A 21,597-nucleotide genomic window follows, 5' to 3' on the forward strand; every position below is an offset into this window, starting at 1 on the left:
TTTGTATCAATGACTACAGTCCAAAGACGTGCTGGGTCAGCCCACGAGTGTTGCCATACCAGCGGAGCATACCCACTACCTACTAACCTTAACCCATACATCTCAGAGCACCCAGAGGAAACCCACGTGGCCAGTCTTCTCGCAGACGGTGGCAGAAATTGAACCCAGATCACTAGCATTGTAAATCATTACATTAACAGCTGCACTACTCTGCCAACCCCGTGACTATAACAACACATAAATATATACATAACTATAACAACATCTTGTATTTATGTAGTGCAAATTGCTCCTATTCATAGGTATGGAGTATATAGAACAATATGGCAGGGATACAGGTGTTTCAGCCCAAAGAATCCATGCTGACCACAGTGCCCACCCAGCTGGTCCCAGTATCCTGTGATTGGCCCATATCCCCCCAAGCCCACCCATCCATCCACCTATCTAAGGGATTCTTCAATGATACTATTGCGCCTCCTCAAACACTTCCTCTAACAACTAGTTCTTTTACATCATTCTTTATACTTTATTGTCGCCAAACAATTGATACTAGAACGTACAACCATCACAGCAATATTTGATTCTGCGCTTCCCGCTCCCTGGATTACAAATATTAAATATTAAAAATAGTAAAAATTAGTAAATATTAAAAATTTAAATTATAAATCATAAATAGAAAATAGAAAATGGAAAGTAAGGTAGTGCAAAAAAACTGAGAGGCAGGTCCAGATATTTGGAGGGTACGGCTCAGATCGGGGTCAGGATCCGTTCAGCAGTCTTATCGCAGTTGGAAAGAAGCTGTTCCCAAATCTGGCCGTACGAGTCTTAAAGCTCCTGAGCCTTCTCCCGGAGGGAAGAGGGATGAAAAGTGTGTTGGCTGGGTGGGTCGTGTCTTTGATTATCCTGGCAGCACTGCTCCGACAGTGTGCGGTGTAAAGTGAGTCCAAGGACGGAAGATTGGTTTGTGTGATGTGCTACGCTGTGTTCACGATCTTCTGCAGCTTCTTAAATCTATGCCCCCTAGTTTTGTACCCTCAATAATGGCTGACGAGGGATGTCAAAGATAGCGTTGAAGCAAAAGAGTACAGCAAAAATTAGAGGAAAATTAGAAGATTGGGAAGTTTTTAAAAGTAGAAATCAACTAAAAAAGCAGTAAGGAGAGAAAAGATGAAATATGAAGGTAAGCTAGCCAATAATATAAACAAGGATACAAAAAGATTTTCGCATACCGTAAATTCCGGTGTATAAGCCGACCCCCTATTTTCAAGGTTAAAAAAGAGACTTTTTGATGTTACCTTTGTATAAGCGGACCCCTCTTGTAGAAATTTTTGATTTAACCAGAAAAGATCACAAGATCTCACATGCTAGTACTCAGCTTTGCCGGATCCGGAACCTGGAAATTTTGTGAACCAGAACCTGCTAAGAAAATAAGCCTACACATTGTAGAGCGAATTAAGTGAATTCTTAATAAATAAATCAGGCAGGGAAGTCTTGGATTAGCTTCCCAATGGTAAAGAATCCTCTGAAATGTAAACCCCGTGAAACCATTTAGCGCCCATCGTAATCTCGTTAAAACATAACACGGGGTGGCGGGATCAGTATGTGTACTCAGTATTGAGTTTGCGACCACCATGTACAAAAGATTAAAACGAATACGATATGATGCTGGTTTCAAGCTGAAGGTTGTTGATTTTGCTAAAGGAACAAATAATTCTGCAGCTGCTAAGAAGTTTAGTGTAAACGAGAAACAAGTGAGAGAGTGGAGAAAGGCAGAGGACACGCTGAGGGAAATGCCAAAGACGAAATGAGCAAACCGCGGGAAAGCATGCCTGTGGCCAGAACTGGAAGAAAAAGTTTTAGAGTGGGTGAATCACCAGCAATCGTCTAGATACATTGTTACCAGAGAAATGATTCGAGCTCAAGCGTTGAATTGGCCCGAAAAACACCGTGAGGTTAGCGAAAATTTCAAAGCTACGCGAAGTTGGTGCACCCGATTTATGAATAGACGTGATCTTTTGTTGAGACAAAAAACAAAGATTGCTCAGAAGTTGCCGAGTGACCTTGAGAATAAGATTACGGCCTTCCAATCGTTTGTAATCAAACATCGAAAGCATTCTTACCCGCTGTCACTGATTGGTAACATGGACGAGACACCAATGTTCTTTGACTTTGCTGGCAACCGCCCTGTCAATCAGAAGGGGGAGAAAACAGTCCTTGTCAAAACAACTGGACACGAGAAGCAACATTTTACTGTCGTGTTAACATGTATGGCTGATGGGACCAAACTACCACCGATGATGATTTTTAAGAGGAAAACATTGCCAAAGAAAGAAAAGTTCCCGCGTGGTGTTGTTTACTTTCAAGAACGCGGCTGGACGGACGAAGCGGGTTGCTTGAAGTGGGTTAAAGGGGTGAGGCGTCGATGTCCCGAAGGGTTCAGGAAGGAAAAGTCGCGACTTGTCTGGGACATGCTCAAAGCGCGCTTGTCAGCTGAGACAAAAGCAGCATTGAAAGCTGAAAATACGGACATCGCAGTCATCCCCGGTGGTTTGACATCCGTGCTCCAGCCACTAGATGTGTGTTTAAACAAAACCATTCAAAGAATTCATGCATCGACAGTGGAACGAATGGATGATGTCTGGATATCAGTCATTCACACCAGCGGGAAATATGAGGGCCGCATCTGTAGTGCAATCGTGGGAGGAAATGAAGGCCGAATGCATTGTGAAGGCCTTCAAGAAGTGCAGCAGCAGCAATGCTTTGGATGGCACTGAAGATCATTTGCTTTGGGAAGAAGACGATGGAGATTTAGCAGCCAGTAAAGCTGCAAATGACGATGTTGAAGCAGAAATTGACAATCCTCACGATGATATGGGGACTGCTGAAGAATGGGATGCGATTTTCCGAGAGTCAGATAATGAAGAGTGTGAGAGTTTCAAGCTCTGAACATTTGACGACAACAGTGTGTACAAGCAAATTGAGAAACAGAAAGTGTTTTGTAGATCTTTTCTTTTGTGTAGATTTCATAAGCGTTTGTATTTTCTTCTGTATTTGACTCAAAAACAGCCAATAAACACGACCTGTCTTCCATGTATTCGTTTTTCCAAAGTTGGCACCCTCTGTATAAGCTGACCCCCTAATTTTAGGACCAAAATTTAGGGCCAAATTCTCAGCTTTTACACCAGAATTTACGGTATATATAAAGAGTGAAGAAGGATAGAAATTGGATATCAGACCACTGGAAATTGGCACTGGAGAGGAAGTAATGGGGACAAAGAAATGTCAGATGAACTTAATAGTATATTGCGTCTGCCTTCACTGTCAAAGACACCAGCAGTACGCCAGAAATTCAAGAATGTCAGGGCCAGTAGGTAATGCAGTTGCTATTACTGAGGAGAAGGAGCTCGGAAGCTGGAAGGTCCAAACATAGATACGTCACCTGGAACAGATGGACTACACCCCAGAGTTCTGAAAGAGGTAACTGAGGAGATTGTGAAGGCATTATTAATAATCTTTCAAGTATCTTTATATAGTGAAATGGTTCCAGAGGACTGGAAAATCACAAATGTCATTCCACCCTTTAAGAAGGGATGGGAGTAAAAGGTAAGAAATTGTGGGCCTGTTAGACTGACTTCAGTGGTTGATAAGATGTTGGGGGCCATTATTAAGATTGAGGTTTCAGGGTACTTGGAGGCATGAGATAAAAAAGCTAAAGTCAGCATGGTTTCCTTAAGGGGAAACCTTACTTGACAAATCTGTTGAATTCTTTGAGGAAATAAAAGGCAGGATAAACAAAGAAGAGTCGGGATGTTATTTACTTGGATTATCAGAAGGCCTTTGACAAGATGTCCAACTTGAGTTTGCTTAACAACGTAAGAGCCCATGGTTTTACAAGAGACATATTAGCATGGATAGAAAGTTGGCTAACTGGCAGAAGGCAAGAAGTGGGAATAAAGGGAGCTTTTTCTGGTTGGCTGCCAGTGACTAGTGTTGTTCTACGGGGTCAGTGTTGGGACTGCTACATTTCATGTTATTTGTCAATGATTTGGATGATGTAATTGATGGTTTTGTGGTCAACTTTGCAGAAGATACAAAGATAGGTGAAGGTGCAAATAGTACTGAAAAAGCAGAGAGTCTGTAGAAGGACTTAGACAGATTAGGAGAATGGGCAAAGAAGGAGCAGATGGAATATAGTGTACGGAAGTGTATGGTCATGCACTTTGGTAGAAAGAATAAAGGTGTAGATTATTTTTTATATGGAGAGCAAATTCAGAAATCAGAGGTGCAAAGGGACTTGGGAGTTCTTATGCAGGACTTCCTAAAGAATACCTTGCAGCTTGAGTCGTGGTTAGGAAGGCAAATGCAATGTTAGCATTCATTTTGAGAGAACTAGAATATAAAAGCAAGGATGCAATTCTGAGGTTTTATAAGACATTAGCGAGACAGCATTTGGAGCACTGTGAGCAATCTTGGGCTCCTTATCTAAGAAATGATGTGCTCCCACCGAATAGGGTCCAAAGGATGTTCACAAGAACGATCCTGGGAATGAAAGGGTTAATGTACATGGACTGTTTGATGGCTCTGGGCCTATAATATTTATTTATTGACATACAGCGCAGAATAGGCCTTGTGGGCCTTTGAACCGCGCCACCCAGCAACCCCCGATTTGAACCTAGCCTAATCAAAGGAGAATTTACAATGACCAATTAACCCACCAACCGGTAAGTCTTTGGAAACCACAGCGCCAGGAGGAAACCCATATGGTCATGGGAAGAAGATACAAATCCCTTACAGACAGTGGAAGGATTTGAACCCGGGTCGCTGGTACGGTAAAGTGTTGTGCTAACCACTAATAGCTGGACTTTAGAAGCGTGAGAGGGGGTCTCATTGAAACCTTTCACATATTGAAAGATAGAGTGGATGTGGAGAGGATGTTCCCGATAGCAGGGGGAATCTAGGACCGGAGGCATAATCTCAGAATACAAGAACGTCCCTTCAGAACAGAAATGAGGAGGAATTTCATAAGGCAGAGGGCGCTGAATCTATGGAACTCAGTGTCACAAACAGCTGTGGAGGCCATGTCTTTAAGTATATTTAAAGCAGAAATTGTTTGGGTCTTGAGTGGTAAAGCGAGAGTGCAAGAAACTGTAAGAGTAAGAAGACCCTAATGGGAGAACAGTAGCCAGGACGTGGGGTGCAAATTTCAATGGGAGATAGAAAAGGCATGTAAAAAGGCTAATGTTACAGTGGTCACGGGGGACTCACTACGCAGGTAGACTTTGAAAATCAAGTTGCCACTGAATCCCAAGAGAAGCACTTTGTAGAATTTCTATTAGATGACTTTTTAGTGCAGCTTGCTGCTGAGCCCCTTAAGGTAAAGGCAATGCTGGTTTGGGTGTTGTGCAGTGAACTAGATTTGATTAGGGAGCTTAAGTTTACTTAAGATTGTTTTCTAAGACCATTCTTTTGCCAAAGACGGAGTGAAATGATCGCTTGACTTTCAGTTTCAATAATTGAGTTTGATGTCCCAAGAATGCCAGATGGGGAGTGTTCTGGCATCTGGAGGAACAGTTCATTTTGTCAGATCATCCCTTCCCATATGTAAGGTGTTCTTGAAATATCATTTCCTGCGCAGGTTAATTTTGATTTGATTTGAAGTGCATGGTTGAAAATCATTATCTTTACCCTCTTTTTATTTGACCTTGAAACAGCAATATCTTTCCTTATATAAGGGACCTCATTAAAAACCCTGGAGAAAACAATCTTACTACACAGTCTTTAACTGTTCCCACTTCAAAAATACTAACCTTGATGTCACTCTTGCTCTTGGTGATGTCTAATGAGCAGAGGCGTGACATAATGCTTACGCAGAATGATAATTGGATGAGTTAATTCTGAACAGAGTTGTGCCTTCTTAACACACCCTCCAATCTACAGTGGCCCCTCAAAGTCAAGAAGGGGGCAGTTAATTAAGGGGACTTTATTTTGGGAGAGATTGTTGCTTTGTGATCCAATGTATTTCCTCTGCATAAACCTGCCTCTGAACAACAGTCTTTACCTGATTCAGTTACTCTGTGCTGAAGGGTTGCTTACAAATGTACCAACCATTGCAATGGCTGTCTTTGGCTACTCCTGTAAAGGAATGAGCCGGGCAATTGCTAAGGAAAGTGACTTACAGCTTGAAAAATGCTGAAAGCATCTACCGTCAAGTTGGAGTGGAGATAGATGAGTGACATTAGTATTTTTACATCTGGCTCAGGTTTGGCTAAGTCAAAACCTTCCTGCTGAGGGTCAGCAGGAACTGCTGTGCCAGTTAACCATGAGGATTGGGTGAGCTGATTAACTTGGAGTCCTCTTGTGGCATCATCAGCCAGCATGAGATTGGTAGGAACATAATTCCATTGGCTCTTCTGGTTTGATCGCCTGATACGTTGGATCCTATTATGTAAACAGAGAATCTCCTTCTTTCATTAAATAAGTAAGTGAGCACAACCCTACTTTTAGTAAAGAACTTGATGTCATCTAGCTCTGTGTGTAGCACTTCTGCCATCTCGACTGCTGGAAAGCAGCAGCACCAAGTTTAAGCCTTGGTACGGTGAGATCTGGTTTGGGAGCAAGTTTTGCCTGGCCCAGGACAAATCCAACTTCACAATTCTGTGGTGCCCAGTGCGATCATGTTTGCTGTTGTGTGCTGGGGCAGCAGGCTGAGGGTAGCAGACACCAACAGAATCAACAAACTCATTCGTAAGGCCAGTAATGTTGTGGGGATGGAACTGGACTCTCTGACGGTGGTGTCTGAAAAGAGGATGCTGTCCAAGTTGCATGCCATCTCGGACAATGTCTCCCATCCACTACATAATGTATTGGGTGGGCAGAGGAGTACATTCAGCGAGAGACTCATTCCACCGAGATGCAACACAGAGCGTCATAGGAAGTCATTCCTGCCTGTGGCCATCAAACTTTACAACTCCTCCCTTAGAGGGTCAGACACCCTGAGCCAATAGGCTGGTCCTGGACTATTTCCTGGCATAATTTACATATTACTATTTAATTATTTATGGTTTTATTATTATTTAATTATTTATGGTACAACTGTAACGAAAACCAATTTCCCCCGGGATTTATAAAGTATGACTATGACTATGACTAGTGGCATCTTTAACCTTCAGGTATGCAACACCAGCAACAGCTTTAGTTGATGCATCACAGAAGATGCAGAACTCTTATTTTTTGGATGGTGGAATTGTGCATGTTCTTGAAATTTTCAAGCCATTAAGATACTCAAAGGAAGAACGCCACTGCTGCCTCTGCTCACGTTTCTCTTTGGAGAGTGGGTCATCCCATTCATAAGTGTCCAAGGTCAACCCTCTTAACACCAAGTGTCTCTGGATACTGACCAGAGCAGCAAGTCTGAAAGGGTCAAATCGGTTGTTATTAGACTATTGCATGCATGAAGGGTATTTCAGTATTAGCAACATCGAAAGTAAAGGTGTCCATAAAAGGGCCCCATCCAAGGCCCAGACTGCACTGCACAGGAGAAAAGTCCTGTCCAAGATCAAAATTCTTGATCATGATTGCATTTCTTAACTTGATTGTTCCTTAAGAGTCTCTCCATGAACTCCACATAATGATCCTTCATTTCTGTTATTCTCCTCAATGTGTGACTAAGGGACATAAGTCGACTAAGGGCCTGCTCTCTGTTGTTTGGTAGAAGTGTCATGGAGAGCAGAAAGGTAAGGGAGCTACCAAACTGCTTGAATTCTCGTTGCTAAACTCTTTGTTCACGGTTCAAAAGAATATCTCATCTTCGATGGAAAGTGCCAGCTTGTAATCATCTTCCAAGTGACAAGAGATCAGCTTGCCTAAATCTGATTGAGCAGAGGTAAGTATGTTAGGGTACTCTGTTTGCCTACCTACAATTCCTCTTTCATACAGATTCTACTCTCACAGGATCTGAAATGGCTTGGGTGCTTGTTCTCCAGGACATTAGTCTGAAATGTGCTGACAGTAGGCAATCTTCACCCATTATGACCCAACCCAGGTCCAGTTGTTGGTCATAAGGTGAAAACTGTCCCGACTATTGCCCCATTCATGTACCTTCTGTGCACAGATGGAGTCTCTGCCAAGCAACTGGAGAATCTCAGCGGAAGAGTCATGAGGGGAAATCTTGCCAACTATATCCTTAAAATGTGAATATCTGCTTGTAGCTTCAAGAGTTGGGATTTTGTCCTGTTGTTGGGAATATGGTCGCCCTCAATGTGGGTTCGCAAGGATAAACAGACCTCCCCTCCTATTTACTCCACAACAAAGCCATTGGCTCTTCTTCCAGCATCGAAATGGAACTTTGTATACTAAGTATGTCAATGAATGGAAAAAAGTTTTGGCCCAAAACGTTGAGGTATTTTTTCTGTAGATGCTACTTGGCCTGTTGAGTTCCTCCAGCATTTTGTGTGTGTTGCTTGGACTTACAGCATCTGCAGATTTTCTCTTGTTTGTGATTGGATTACTACTCTGCGAAGTCTCTTCCAAGGATGCCTACCCTGAAGAAGTTTAAATCTTCCCTTCAACAGGAGAGTTCAGTGGAGTTTAAGAGGGTTAATGGCGCCTAACAGCAACTCCTTTGCTTGAATCTTTGGAAACAGCTCTATTTCCATCTTTAATATCTCTATTTTTCCCTTTCAGGGTTCTTTTGAAGACCCTGACCTGGAGTTACACGCTGACTATGGTTCTTTGTGGGAATGGGATCCGCTCTTGGGGTTTCACAACTGGCCGTTGTTTGGCATCCCAAGGGCTCGGCCTAAGAGCTCTGCTCGCCTTCGGAGGACTGAGTTTTCGTGGCTCTGGAGATGGGGGGATCGGAAGTCGGTGCCTGAGCAGAAGACTGGTGTGTCATGGGAGATGGAAGATCTAAGGCTGTGTGCCCAGAGACCCAAGATCTTTGGGCACAGAGCTCAGAAAAGGTGACGTTAACTGATTTTTAACATTGTAAACCAGTGAGTTGTTTATTATGTCTCCCCTCTCGCTGTGAAATGGAGATACCTCTTTCTCACTTATTAGGGAGAGAGAGAGAGAGAGCTGTGGTGTGTTGAGTGCCAGGTGAACAATATAGTCTTTGGCATACTGCAAGTCTGTGACTTTGCTGTTGCCTTGCTCATGCTTGAGTGCTTGGTGGTGGGTGCTGATGCTTTTTTTTGCTGGTGGGGGGAAGGGGAGATCGTTGCTTGCTGCTGCTTATGCGTGGGAGGGAGGGGAGCTGGGGGGGGTACTTTGGGGTTCGAACATTTAACTGTTGTTCATTCTTTGTGGGCACTCCTCTGTTTTCATGGGTGGTTGCAAAGAAAAAGCATTTCAGGATTTATATTCTCTACCTTTCTCTGACATTAAGTGTACCATTGAAATCTTTGAAACTACTCCCCCCACTGTGATCCCTGCTGCCCTCCAACTCTTTGAGCATGTGCTTACCCAGACCCGCTACTACAGCCATGTATCCTTTCTGTAAATCTCCCTTCCCCGCAAAAGGTTTCGGCCCGAAACATCGACTGTACTTTTATCCATAGATGCTGCCTGGCCTGCTGAGTTCCTCCAGCATTTTGTGTGTGTTGCTCAGATTTCCAGCATCTACAGATTTTCTCTTCTTTATGTCAATGAATGTTGATTTGGCCAGTGACACATTGCACTAGTCATTACATATCACTTTATTTTTTTTCTCCAGATGTCCTTTCGGGTAGATGTTGGCTAGAAGTATTTGAGAGCAGGAGTTGGAATCTTTTCCCGCACGCCTCTGTCCACGAGAAAGTAGCTGCATCTGATGGCTGCTCGCCGTACTCTGCTGCAGGTATATTGGAACCAGTAGTAGCCCAGGGCATTACCTGAATGAAGTGCTGCTACGTGCTTGTCACTATTGCACCCAGAGCTGTGCTTGGCAGCTTTACAGTCTTTTGCTTCATGTGCTTTTGAAGCACAACATTTGAAGCATACTGAGTGTTCCTTTCGAAAGCATCTTCAATCTGTGAGTGATCTTTCTCTGCGTCCTCTGCATTTCCTTAAGAGTTGAGGTTTCTTACAGACAGGGCATTGTCTATCGAGGATCGTGATGGAGTGTTCCACTTCAGTTTTGTTGATCGTGGTAGGATTTCTGGTTCTCCAAGCTGTTACTGTAGATCTCTCTTTGAATGATGTGTTACCGGAAGCTGAGAGCATAAAACTCGGGTCACTTCACGTTTGTGTGGCACACGTCCAGTGTTGATTGTCAGCAAGGAGATGTTATTCCCAATCTGCCTTAAGTCCCCATAAGGAACAATGTCCAAGCGGTTTCTGTTTCTTGTGAGTTCAGTGCAGTGTTCATTACACTGAAGCCTCTTTCAACATGGTAGGAGGATGGAAATGCAATGAAGAGCAGTTTGGCTCTTCTCCAGGAAACTTTGTATGACATTATAACCACATACCACAAAAACCAACGTTTCTGAAAAGCATTTTTGCTTCTTCAACATTTAGAATTTCGATAATTTCTTCTTGCATGCTCTTTTCCTGTTTTTCTACCTTGCCTGGAAATGTCTGGAATTTCCAAATCGTTCAAATCCTTGAATTGATTCTGAAAATCCTTCTTCAGTGACTGTAGGTGTAAGCAGTACTCTCTTACAAATCACCATCTGAGAACAGGAGTGCCATAATTCTTACGCAGGGAAACTGTGAGAACATTCTTCTCCCAATGTCTTGCTTATATATTTTCAATTTTCCGATAAGTGTGGACACTGCACTTTTTGCCTGGATTTTATTGAAATTCTCACCATGCAGTTTCATATTTAGAATGTTCATTTTGTCATACAGATCAACTAGGTTTGTCACATCTTCATGTAAAAGTTCAATCTTGTTTCCCCAAGCTCTTGTTGACTTTGAGCAAAAGTTCAACCACAGAACAAATAAAACCACTATCAAGGTCATTTTTAGCTTTCTCGGCAAATGACTCGAGTGTGCAGTGCTTTTCAAATGCTTCTTTCATCTTCTGAAACTGAGTAATACCATAAGTAGCTTTTTCAGGGTGTTCTTTACAGAAATTTTCCTGCAATTGATGGTTTCATGGTTTCATTAGACTGTACAATATTACTATTAAGACACATGGGTTGTCGCTGATCTGATGAGAATGGAATAAAACCATTCTCCAGGTATGTAACGTTGTATTGACATACCTTCTGTTTCTCAGCAGGATTCAAACTCAAGGCTTCAACGCTTTTAGATTCATAGAGATCGCGCCAGACATATTTATCCTTCATTAACAGGGATAAATCAAAATAAAAAAGTTAACACAAACTGTGAATACCTATCGGATGTTGACGAAGGCAACATTGAAACAATAGTAGCGGCTCGCAAAGGAATGGCGAGGCAAAGCTGAAGATGATCACCACAGTGGAAATTACATTGATAAGGATTCAGATTAGAATCTGAACATCTGTTGGGACAAAGCTGGTGTTCAGCAAGCTACATTTATACTAGTTCAATTAGCACGATTGACCAATCTCATAATCCCCGAAGATAGTTCTTGACTGCACATATGAAACTGGGGTCTCCTTGAACCCCTCAAGAGGAACCCTCGAGGTCAGCAGTTTCACTGATTGGCTCTATTTCACCGTTTGGTTCTGGCCAGCGCAGTATCGTTGTGCGATCTACTTTCCGTAGATCTGTAGAGGAAGTTGAGAGGGTGCGCTTGCCTTACCAACTGTTAAAAGGCATGAACTAGTTCTGTGCCGCGAGTGAGGGGGAAGTGTTGGGCACCCTGGTTGCTAATTTCTACATTCCCAATAATGTCTGTTTGCCTGGTAAAGTCAGATGAGATTGCTGAGTTCTAGACGCGTTGTGGCGACAAGTGCACACAGCCTGTAGAGCTGTGGTTCTTCCTGCAATCCAGTGCCTCCTCCTTTTTTTTGGAAGGGCCCGCTCTACTAACAGTCAGTCAGATCTCATGTCTCAAGTTAGGGTGCCGCTTACAGCCCACCCCCTCCCAGAATATAGTACCCGCTGACAACTTCTATTTCCCCTAATGCCCCCTTAGGACACGTAACCACCCCCTGGGGGAGGGAGGGCAGTACCAGCCTCATTAGGAATTACTGGTTTGGCTGTTCACTAGGTTTGTAACCTAGTCCTTCCAGGATATTGCAAAAGCTTGATGTCCGGGACCGATAACTGGCAGAGTGGTTTTCGAACACTATTAGTCCTGCTGTGATTAGGTCTCAGTGAGCCAGGTACCAAGCCAAATCCAAGGCACCTGCAGCTCCTGAAGGAGGTTGTTGTGGAGGCTAGATTGCCAAGTGTGTGTGGATGGAAGTTCAAATTGTCCATGTCTGTGCAGATGGACATGAGTAGCGACTCTCGACAGAGGCCGTTGCTGTGATGGAACTGCAGAAGAGGGTGGTGTGGGTCTTCACTGCTGTAGACCTTTGCTGTCAATACCTGGACCATGTGAAAGGCATGTTGGCTGCATGGTGTGGACAGCCTCGCCTTGTTAAGCTGGAGCACTGTCTTTCTTTTATAGACAATATGTATTTGGATACATTTTTTGGTAAGATGCGTTAGCTGTTGCGATGGCAAAACACGACTGATTCCAGTTATAGACTCACCACTGTCTAAATCACCTGCTGCTTCATGAACCTTTCCCTCTGCCAATGCAGCTCAGCTTCATGATCCTCCTTGAGCACACTTTATGTAGCTTCTACGCGTGCCCTCTCCATATCTATACGGGCTTTCTCTATTTGCAGAAAATACTGCTCTCATTCTTTCTGTTTCAGCACTGCCGTGAGTTTGTGCAGCAGCTATGTTAATTGAGGTTTCATTCAAGCATTGCGAAGATGCAATCAATTAACCACAAACTTCCAGGTCTAGGCGATCAACTTTGCTCGGGTCAGAAGCCGGCATTATCATCTCCAGCATTCAGCCACTTGTCCAGTCCAGGGGCCGTGTCTTTGAAGATGAGTTATATTTTCACCCTGCTGCCGTCGCAGTGCGTATCTATGCAACTATGCAGTAAATTAAACAAATTCTCAAAGATCACCTCACCCGAGACAGAAGCTTTCTTCCGGATTTTTAATGAGATCTCTTACTTGTGAAAAGATATTTCTGTTTCAATGGCAAATAAGGGGAGGATAGAGACAAATGTTTTTTCCCCCTGTGCTTCAGATTGAATTAAAATTAACCCATGCATGAAACTGTATAAAAACAGCTTACATAAAGGAAGTGTTGTTCATACAAAATGATCTGCGCCTCTAGAGGCCAAGGCAAGCCACATTCTAAAGGGAGGATGAGGCAACCTTGGCTGACAAGGGAAGGCAAAGACAGCATAAAAGCAAAAGGCAATATTGCAAAAGTTAGCAGGAAGCTGGAGGATTAGGAAGCTTCTTAAAAACCAATAACTAAAAATGCAACAAGAGGTGAAAAGACGGAATATGAATGTAAAGTAGCCAATAAGATAAAAATAAAAAGAGGATACCAAAAGTTTTTTTCCCAGGTGTATAAAGAATAAAAGACAGGCGAGTGTGGATATCAGACCGTAGGTAAGTAACACTGAGGGGCAGTAATGGGGAGCAAAGAAATGATAGATGAAGTGAATAAAGATTTTGCATCAGTCTTCACTGTGGAGGACACCAACAACGTGCCAGAAACGAGAAAGTCAGAAGTCAGTGAAATAGTTATTAATTAGTAGAAGGTGCTTAGGAAGCTGGAAGATCTGAAGATAGGTAAGTCACCAAGACCCATGACTACACTCCAGGATTCTGGAAGGAGGTAGCTGAAGAGATTGTAAAAGCATTAGTAGTGATCCTTCAAGAATCAGTAGAGTAAGGAATGGTTCCTGAGGACTGGAACATTGCAAGTGCTACTCTACTCTTTAAGAATGGAGGGAGACAGAAAACAGTAAAGTATAGACTTGACTTCAGTGATTTGTAAACTTTTATTGCAGTCCATTATAAAGGATGAAATTTGGGGTACTTGGAAACACATGATAAAATAGGCATAGTTTCCTGAAGGGGAAATCTTACCTGACCAATTCTTTGGAATTCTTTGAGGAAGTAATAGGCAGGATAGACAAAGGGGAGTCAGTAGATGCTGCTTATTTGGATTTTCAGAAGGTCTTTAACAAGGTGCTGCACATGACAGCTTCAGTGGCTTCTGAACATGTAAACCCCATACAGATGAGATCTGAGGTCAGGATTGAACCCGGCTTTCTCAGATTGTGGGGCAGAGGCTCTCCCAACTGTACACACTATACCACCCATACAATTTGTATCAGAAGTGTGGTAGGTTGGACAATCTAATTAGAGGGATTAATACTCTGAATTAACGCTTGCAGGACTTCCCTTATACCCTCTACCCCTGAAACCTGGGAGAGGGAAATGGGAACATTTCATTTTTTTAAAGGTTTTTAATTTAATCTCAAAATAAGGCACTAAAACTGCTGGAATTTGCCATCCACTCTTTGCTTGTTTGGTTCAACCATTACTTTCGGCCAAGCCAGGCTTTGATTTGAGTCAAGGATGAACAATCGCAGAGTTTCCCTGTTTAGAAATAAAGCACCATTTTAACTTGATTCACAAAATGGGAAACTAAACTAAACAGATTTTCTTTTGATCTTGTTCGATTTGTTCCTGATTATACTCAAGGTAAATCAATACATAATGTCACAACATAGGTTTCCTGTGTATGATGTAGCTTCAAGTTATCCCAGGGGCGGTAATTCTGGATCATTCATGCTTAATGTTACAGAATATTATAAATCCATGTGGTTCTAACATTAGATTGCGATGAGTGTTGGCTTCTCATTCCAAGTTCAGAAGGATAAGTAATTAGCAAGTCAAAACGTCCTTTTATTTCTAAAAAGCTGTTTCAGGTAGTTCATACTTGGCTCGATTCAACAATAAGGAAAAAATAGCAGAAAATAATTTGTACAATTTTTTTCAGAAAGAATGTGCCCTAATGACATATGTTTCATTAATTTGCATTAGGAAAAGCAGATTCAAAATGTTCACATGACAAACCATGGGACTAAGATTAGTCCTTCTTATATTTTGCAATGGTCGCACAATCTCTGACGGTAATATTCAGTTTTCGGAATTTGGATATAAACTCAGAAGGCAAACAGGGCAATTATTCAAACATTTTGATCATAGTACTCACCTAACAATAGGGTAATTTGTGTACCTACCAGCTACACTGAGAGCTGAATCGTTTATCTGGTTTCAACAGACACATACAAAACTGTAGCCTACACAGTAAATCAGCAGCAATGAGGCCCATTTTCTGCTGATAGGGAAAGCAAATCTATTCAAACTTCAACTTAATTACAATTTAACAAAGAATGAAAGCTTGCTTTGTTTTCTGAAAACAGTTAAATTTTCCAGAGGCAAAAAGTTCAGCATGCCTAATTCAGTCATGCACAAGGCAGTTGTTCACATCCCACTGTTGCCCCTTGCCATCCTCTTGCCTCCTCCCACTGCATGAAAGTTCTAATCCTAACAATTTCCCACTTAAAAATATATGATTATTTACAGAGGATAAACACAATTTAGAATCCAGAAAGAGCATAACAGAAACATTTGAGAAGGAAATGTCTGAACAGACAACAAACCAACTCATGAATACTACCTCACAATTTTTGCTCTATTTTTGAATACTACCTTGCTATTTTTGCTTTCTTTTGGCACTGCTTATTTAATTTTTTATATTTATATCTTATTGTAAACTACAGTTTTTTCTTAGTGTTCAGCTGCCCCAAAACATCAAATTTAATGACATATGTCAATGATATTACACCTAATTCTGACTCCAATTCTGAAGACTAGTCTTGAAATGTCTACATATGACACCAAAGAACAGTAGAGAAATGCAATGCAAACACAGTAACAGTGGCTAAAAGAAACAGCTTTTGGATAAAATAATTTCCTTCTTCAAAAATTATCTAGTTTTAAGAATCCTGTGGCATGCAGTTTTCAAAATATTGCTCTATTTTTGGAAAGCATTCTTCTTTTCGAACCTGGTCTTGTGAGATCCTGATTCATTAAGATAGGGAATTTATTTTTTTTATCCATTCTTTAGACATGGACATGATCTTTGGACTTGAAGATGTCCTGGTGTCATTGAGAAAACTTTCATGTAATTAAACCAAACTGGATTTGAATTGATAAGCTATCCCAAAGCACTTTGAAGGTAATTCATTACTTTTCTTGAAGTATAATTGAAGAGAATTAAGACATCAGTTGGTCAGAAAGTGTAAAGGTATTCTCACTAAAATGGTGCCTAGGTTAAATTCTCCCGATGGTAATCCTATGATAACATAAAATTTTGAATTTCACTTGAATTTTCAAATATGACATTTAGCCCCTAAAGTCCAATGCATAATTAATGTCTCAATCGCAAAAATCAGCCACAGAGTTTCCAGCTGGTCTTGGAAGCATCCCAACTCAAAACCACAAGTTAGAGAACAAAGAGATTGATTTGAACACTCAGAAGCAGATCTTCTGCAGACTTTGCAATCGCCAGCCCCATGTCCTTAGAGAGTCCTGCTGCATCTGTTCGAAAAGCACGCTCTTTCTTACACCAATGCAACCAAGGGTCTCTCTCAACATGAGTGATCAGCTGTGTTCATAGAATAGTTTTGACAGCCACTGAAGCTCGCTCCCAGACTTAGTCAAAGCTGTCATGGAAGTTATGACCATAAGACATAGGAGTAAAATTAGGCCATTTGGTCCATTGAGTCTGCTTGGAAATTAAATCCTTAAGAACATGTTTGACACTAAGAAACATTCCGAACTACTCAAGAATTAAACAACTAAGCACATTGAAGCTTACTTAGTTATTCATTTCTTAAGTAGTTTGGAACAAAACTGTCATTGAAATTAAGACTATAAGACATAGCAGCAGAACTAGGTCATTCAAAAAGTTCAAAACTAATCAAGAATTAACCAACAAAGCCAATTTAAACTTACCAAATTTCATTTTAAAATTGTTTAATTACTGTTCTAGCAGACTTTTTTTTATTCCTGTTCATTTCATGAAAATCAAATCAAATCAAATCAAGTTTACTTATTCAATCACACTGTTAGAGCTCTAGAAAATTACAAGGTTACCAGGAAGGAGTTTAGGAATAAAATTAGGAGAGCCAGAAGGGGCCATGAGAAGGCCTTGGTGAGCAGGATTAAGGAAAACCCCAAGGCATTCTACAAGTATGTGAAGAGCAAGAGGATAAACCGTGTGGGACTAGGACCAATCAGGTGCGATAGTGGAAATGTATGCATGGAGTCGGAGGAGGTAGTGGAGGTACTTAATGAATACTTTGCTTCAGTGTTCACTAGGGAAAAAGACCTTGGCAATTGTGGAGATGACTTACAGCAGACTTAAATGCTTGAGCATATAGACATTAAGAAAGAAAATGCTCTGGAGCTTTGGAAAAGCATTAAGCTAGATAAGTCACTGCGACTGGATGAGATAAACCCCAGGTTACTGTGGGAAGTGAGGGAGGAGATTGCTGAGCCTCTTGCAATGACCTTTGCATCATCACGGGAGAAGTACCAGAGGATTGGAGGGTTACAAATGTTATTCCCTTGCTCAAGAAAGGGAGTAGAGATAACCCAAGAAATTATAGACCAGTGAATCTGAAGGTAGAACAGTGGATGTAGTGTATATGGATTTCAGTAAGGTATTTGATAAGGTTCCCCATGCCAGGCTCCTTCAAAAAGTAAGGAGGCATGGGATTCAAGGAGATCTTGCTTTGTGGTTCTTGAATTTCCTTCCCCAACAGCCCGTCGGCATCTTCCCCATCCTTCTGGCTGGCCCCCTTGACACTTCAGCCAGCTCCACCATCGACACCAATCCAGCTACTCTGTTCAACGAGCAGTTCACTGATGGAGTAGCCCTGCACTACTCTAAGTTCTTAGAGTAGAACTATCGTGTGATTGTGAAGAACACAATTAACAAAGAATAAAGCACTTTTGGTTGGCCCCCAAGAGGCCACTGCTTGAGAATGCGCCACCTTCTTACTGGAAAATGGGATTATGTTCTGTTCCATGCTGCTGGATCTTTGGAAAGTCTATTAGCACAGTGCAAGGATAAAACACAGCTCAGTGGAAGATGTCACTTCCTGTTTGAGGCACCATCCACTGAAAGTTGGCTCCTCTGCAGGGATCTATGTTAAGCTTGATGGAAATAACAATCATTTCCTCCATATCTAGGCCAAAATTCCAAACAGTATTGAGGGAGGACTGCATCACTGAAGGTGCAGTGTTGTGGATTGAAGAGATCATTTTTTCATGAGGCTGCAGCAGGCAAAGTGATTTATCCAAAGGAAAGCACAGACCAGAGGGAGAACTTACATGTTTCAGTAGACCTCAGAAGAAGTCCCATGACTGGTATAAAGGCCTTCTGAACTTCAAATCTCCCTGCAAGGAGCAGGACTGCAACCAAACCATCTATGAGATGGAGTCCAGGTGTTGGGGAAAAGCATGGATAAGCCCTTTTCAATGCTAGGAATCCTCAGACTACAGTCTGCTAGTGCTTATTATGAGAAACAGTAGATTAGAACTAACATGTTCAGACTGAGTTCTGTGGATTTCAGTCATTTCCACTAGTAAATTAAACATGAAAAATGCAACTTGTGATGGAATGGAATTAACTGAGTTAATTTTATATAGAATGACAAATTAGCTCCTGATTTTAACAAAAGTTGTATTGGTAAAACACTAATATGTTCTTTGGTGCTTATGTAGAACCAACATGTCTGACAGTCATATCTTTGAGGAAAAATATCTTGATCAGACTTCCTGATTTATTGATTGTGGTTGAACAGATTAAAAAATGTTAATGCTTCTGAATGAGCTCAGCTTCAAATATTTTCCAGTCTCACATATTGTGAATATAGGAATACAAACTGGGTCGGATTTAAAGTTCAAAGTCACCTTATGTAACCTAGAAATTCATTTGCTTGTGGGCATGCTGAACAAATCTATAGAATAGTAACTATGACGGAATCAAAGAACGACTGCCAAACTAGAGTTTTCAACCAGGATGCAGAAGACAACAAACTGTGCAAATGCAAAAAGCAAAAAAAGACAAAAATATAAATAAATAAGCAATAAATAGTGTAGTGGTTAGCACAATGCCTTACAGTTCCAGCGACCTGGATTCAATTCCCGTCACTGCCTGTAAGGAGCTTGTATGTTCACCCCGTGACCACATGGGTTTCCTCCGGGTGCTCCGGTTTCCTCCCACAGTCCAAAGACATAACTTTTGGTAGGTTAATTGTCTCATAATTAGTCTAGGGTTAACTCAGGGATTGCTGGCAGTGTGGCTCCAAGGCCCAGAACGATTAGGCTGGATGTTGTCTACAAAGGCAAACAATGGAAGAACTATTGTACTAGGGAGAGCTACGTAATGTGAAATAGATAGAAAATAAGAGTGAATGGTCCTTTTTTCCGAAACAGTTGAACAAAGTGGTAGAATAATAGCTTCACTTACAATGTGATTGTATCTGATTCTTTGGCTGTGCTTTCAACATGAATGCTTCCTGTTCTCATGCAAACAGGATGTCAGTGATAGGTTTGTCTATTCAATAAAAGCCCATTATCTCAACCATGCACATGTCCAAATAATGAAAGAATGACATCAGTTTTTGTTAGCTTTAAAATACATTGGGCATGGAGGCAAGGTTTAACCTTTCCTTGATTGCCAGGTGATTTATGCAATAGTTTAGATGCTTTTTGTTAATAGGGGTATTAAAACCTTGTAGTTCCCCAAGGCTATAATTTACCAACACATTTTTATCAATTGCTGTCGATCTACTTGTCATTCAGGTTTGTACAACAGCTGGATGCAGCTTGGTGTCAGTTTAGAGTTAGTACACGAGCAGCTCTGCTCCCTTGAAAACTATTTTACAACACTAGGACTCTCAGTTAGTCAAGGATGAGATATCTCCTTTTTTTAGTCGTTGTCTTTACAGATCTTCGAGTTGAAGCCATTTCTTGCTTAGATCAACAGCTGGCCTTCCAGCAAAGCTGCTATGAGATTACTCGGCTGTCACGCAATTTTCTGGGTGCACAGAAATGGTGTGAACGGGGCGGAGGACACCTCGCCTTCATCTTGGATGAGGAAACTCAACAGTTCCTACACGACCATCTGGAAGTGGAAAAGGACTGGTGGATTGGGCTAGCTCCATGGAAACAGAACTTAACTCAGGATGAAATGACTTCAGAAGGTGAGAATTTGTGAGAACAAAAATGGGGAAAGAAAGGGTAGGAATGGGGTAATCACTCTTTCTCTTCTTACTTTCCTCACTAAATTAAACCTGTGAATGAGTTATCCTGCATAGAACATAACTGTGACAAAATTGAGGTGTTTAGTGAATACACAAGAATAATTGAAAGCAAGAGTTAATTCTATCTGTGAATGTTTAATTTGTGGTCAAGTCAACAATATAGTCTTCAGTCAGAGGGTTAGCAATGGAAAAGCACACACACCTACAGTCTGCTTATCTCTTGGTTGGATATGTGGGGCAATGTTTTAATCTTATTCAGACACCCCTCCTTCAACTGTTTTCCTCGTGCATTAACAACTGTATTAATGTTGCTTTCTCACTCATATACATCTCAAAATTTGCTGCCAATTTCTACACAACTCTCAATTTCATACAATCCATATGTGATGCTTCCCTTCTATTGATCTTTAATTCAGAGGATAGAACAATTACCAATATCCCAGGAGCCCTTAAACCCCCTCCTTTTCCACTATCCTAGAATTCAAACAGTCCTTCCAAGTGAAACAGCAGTTCACTTGCCCTTCTTCCAATTTATTGTAATGCTGACAATGTCTATTTTTGCCTTGGAGAAACCAAAAGCAGATTGGATGACAGTTTTAAGGAGACCTGAGATCAATTTGCAAGGGTGGTGCTGAGCTATTTAAATTATATGAGGTATTGCTTCTCCAACCCGTGTTTGGTTTAATTGTGGCAGTAGAGGAGGCCATGGATGGTCAAGTCAGTGTGGGAATAGGAAGCAGAACTGAAATCTTTCACAGTTTTTTATCCAAGCAGATTCTTCTGAAATTTTTTTGCAAAGTAAAATGCTTGAGAAATGGGGCTTGTGCTGTGGAAAGGTTATGTTGTGAGTCAGCTTGCTTACTGGCTGCATCGTGACACTGTGACGCTTGATTTGTAGTTTGTTCACACAAATTGTTATCCCTTCCAAGCTGATTATTAATTATGTGTGCTCATTATATAATAATCATCTGTGTTGCTCTATGATAACATGTCAACGTTTACTAAATGCTCAGATAGCTTTTCCTCTGATGCCTGCACTATTTTAAAATTAGTGGGCGATTCTGTGCTTGGCATTAGTTTTCCTCACTGTTTATACTGGCTGAACTCAGATTAAAGGAGGCAGCACCACATAATCCATCTGGGTAGCCTCCAACCTGATGCCATGAACATTAACTTTCGGTACTCACTCCTCACTCCTCTTTTTCCATTCCCCATACTGACTATTCCCTCATGCCTTCTCATCACCTGCCATCCCCCTCCCCACCCGAAACTGGTTCCCTTCCTCCTTCCCTTTCTCCCAAGGTCCACTG

At 41.5% G+C, this 21,597-nt stretch overlaps 1 protein-coding gene across 1 annotated transcript in view; it reads left to right on the plus strand.

Moving 5' to 3' along the window:
* The first annotated feature begins 2,871 nt into the window (after positions 1 to 2,871).
* The window catches only part of LOC134356390 (polycystin-1-like protein 2), a 28,774-nt gene continuing 10,048 nt past the window's right edge, over positions 2,872 to 21,597 (plus strand). The window contains exons 1-3 of the mRNA XM_063067325.1: positions 2,872 to 2,926; positions 9,713 to 9,835; positions 19,973 to 20,227. Of these exons, the coding sequence (XP_062923395.1) occupies positions 2,872 to 2,926; positions 9,713 to 9,835; positions 19,973 to 20,227 (433 nt within the window). The remainder of the gene's footprint in view (positions 2,927 to 9,712; positions 9,836 to 19,972; positions 20,228 to 21,597) is intronic.

This window comes from Mobula hypostoma, chromosome 14, assembly GCF_963921235.1.
Source record: "Mobula hypostoma chromosome 14, sMobHyp1.1, whole genome shotgun sequence".
Lineage (NCBI taxonomy): Eukaryota > Metazoa > Chordata > Chondrichthyes > Myliobatiformes > Myliobatidae > Mobula > Mobula hypostoma.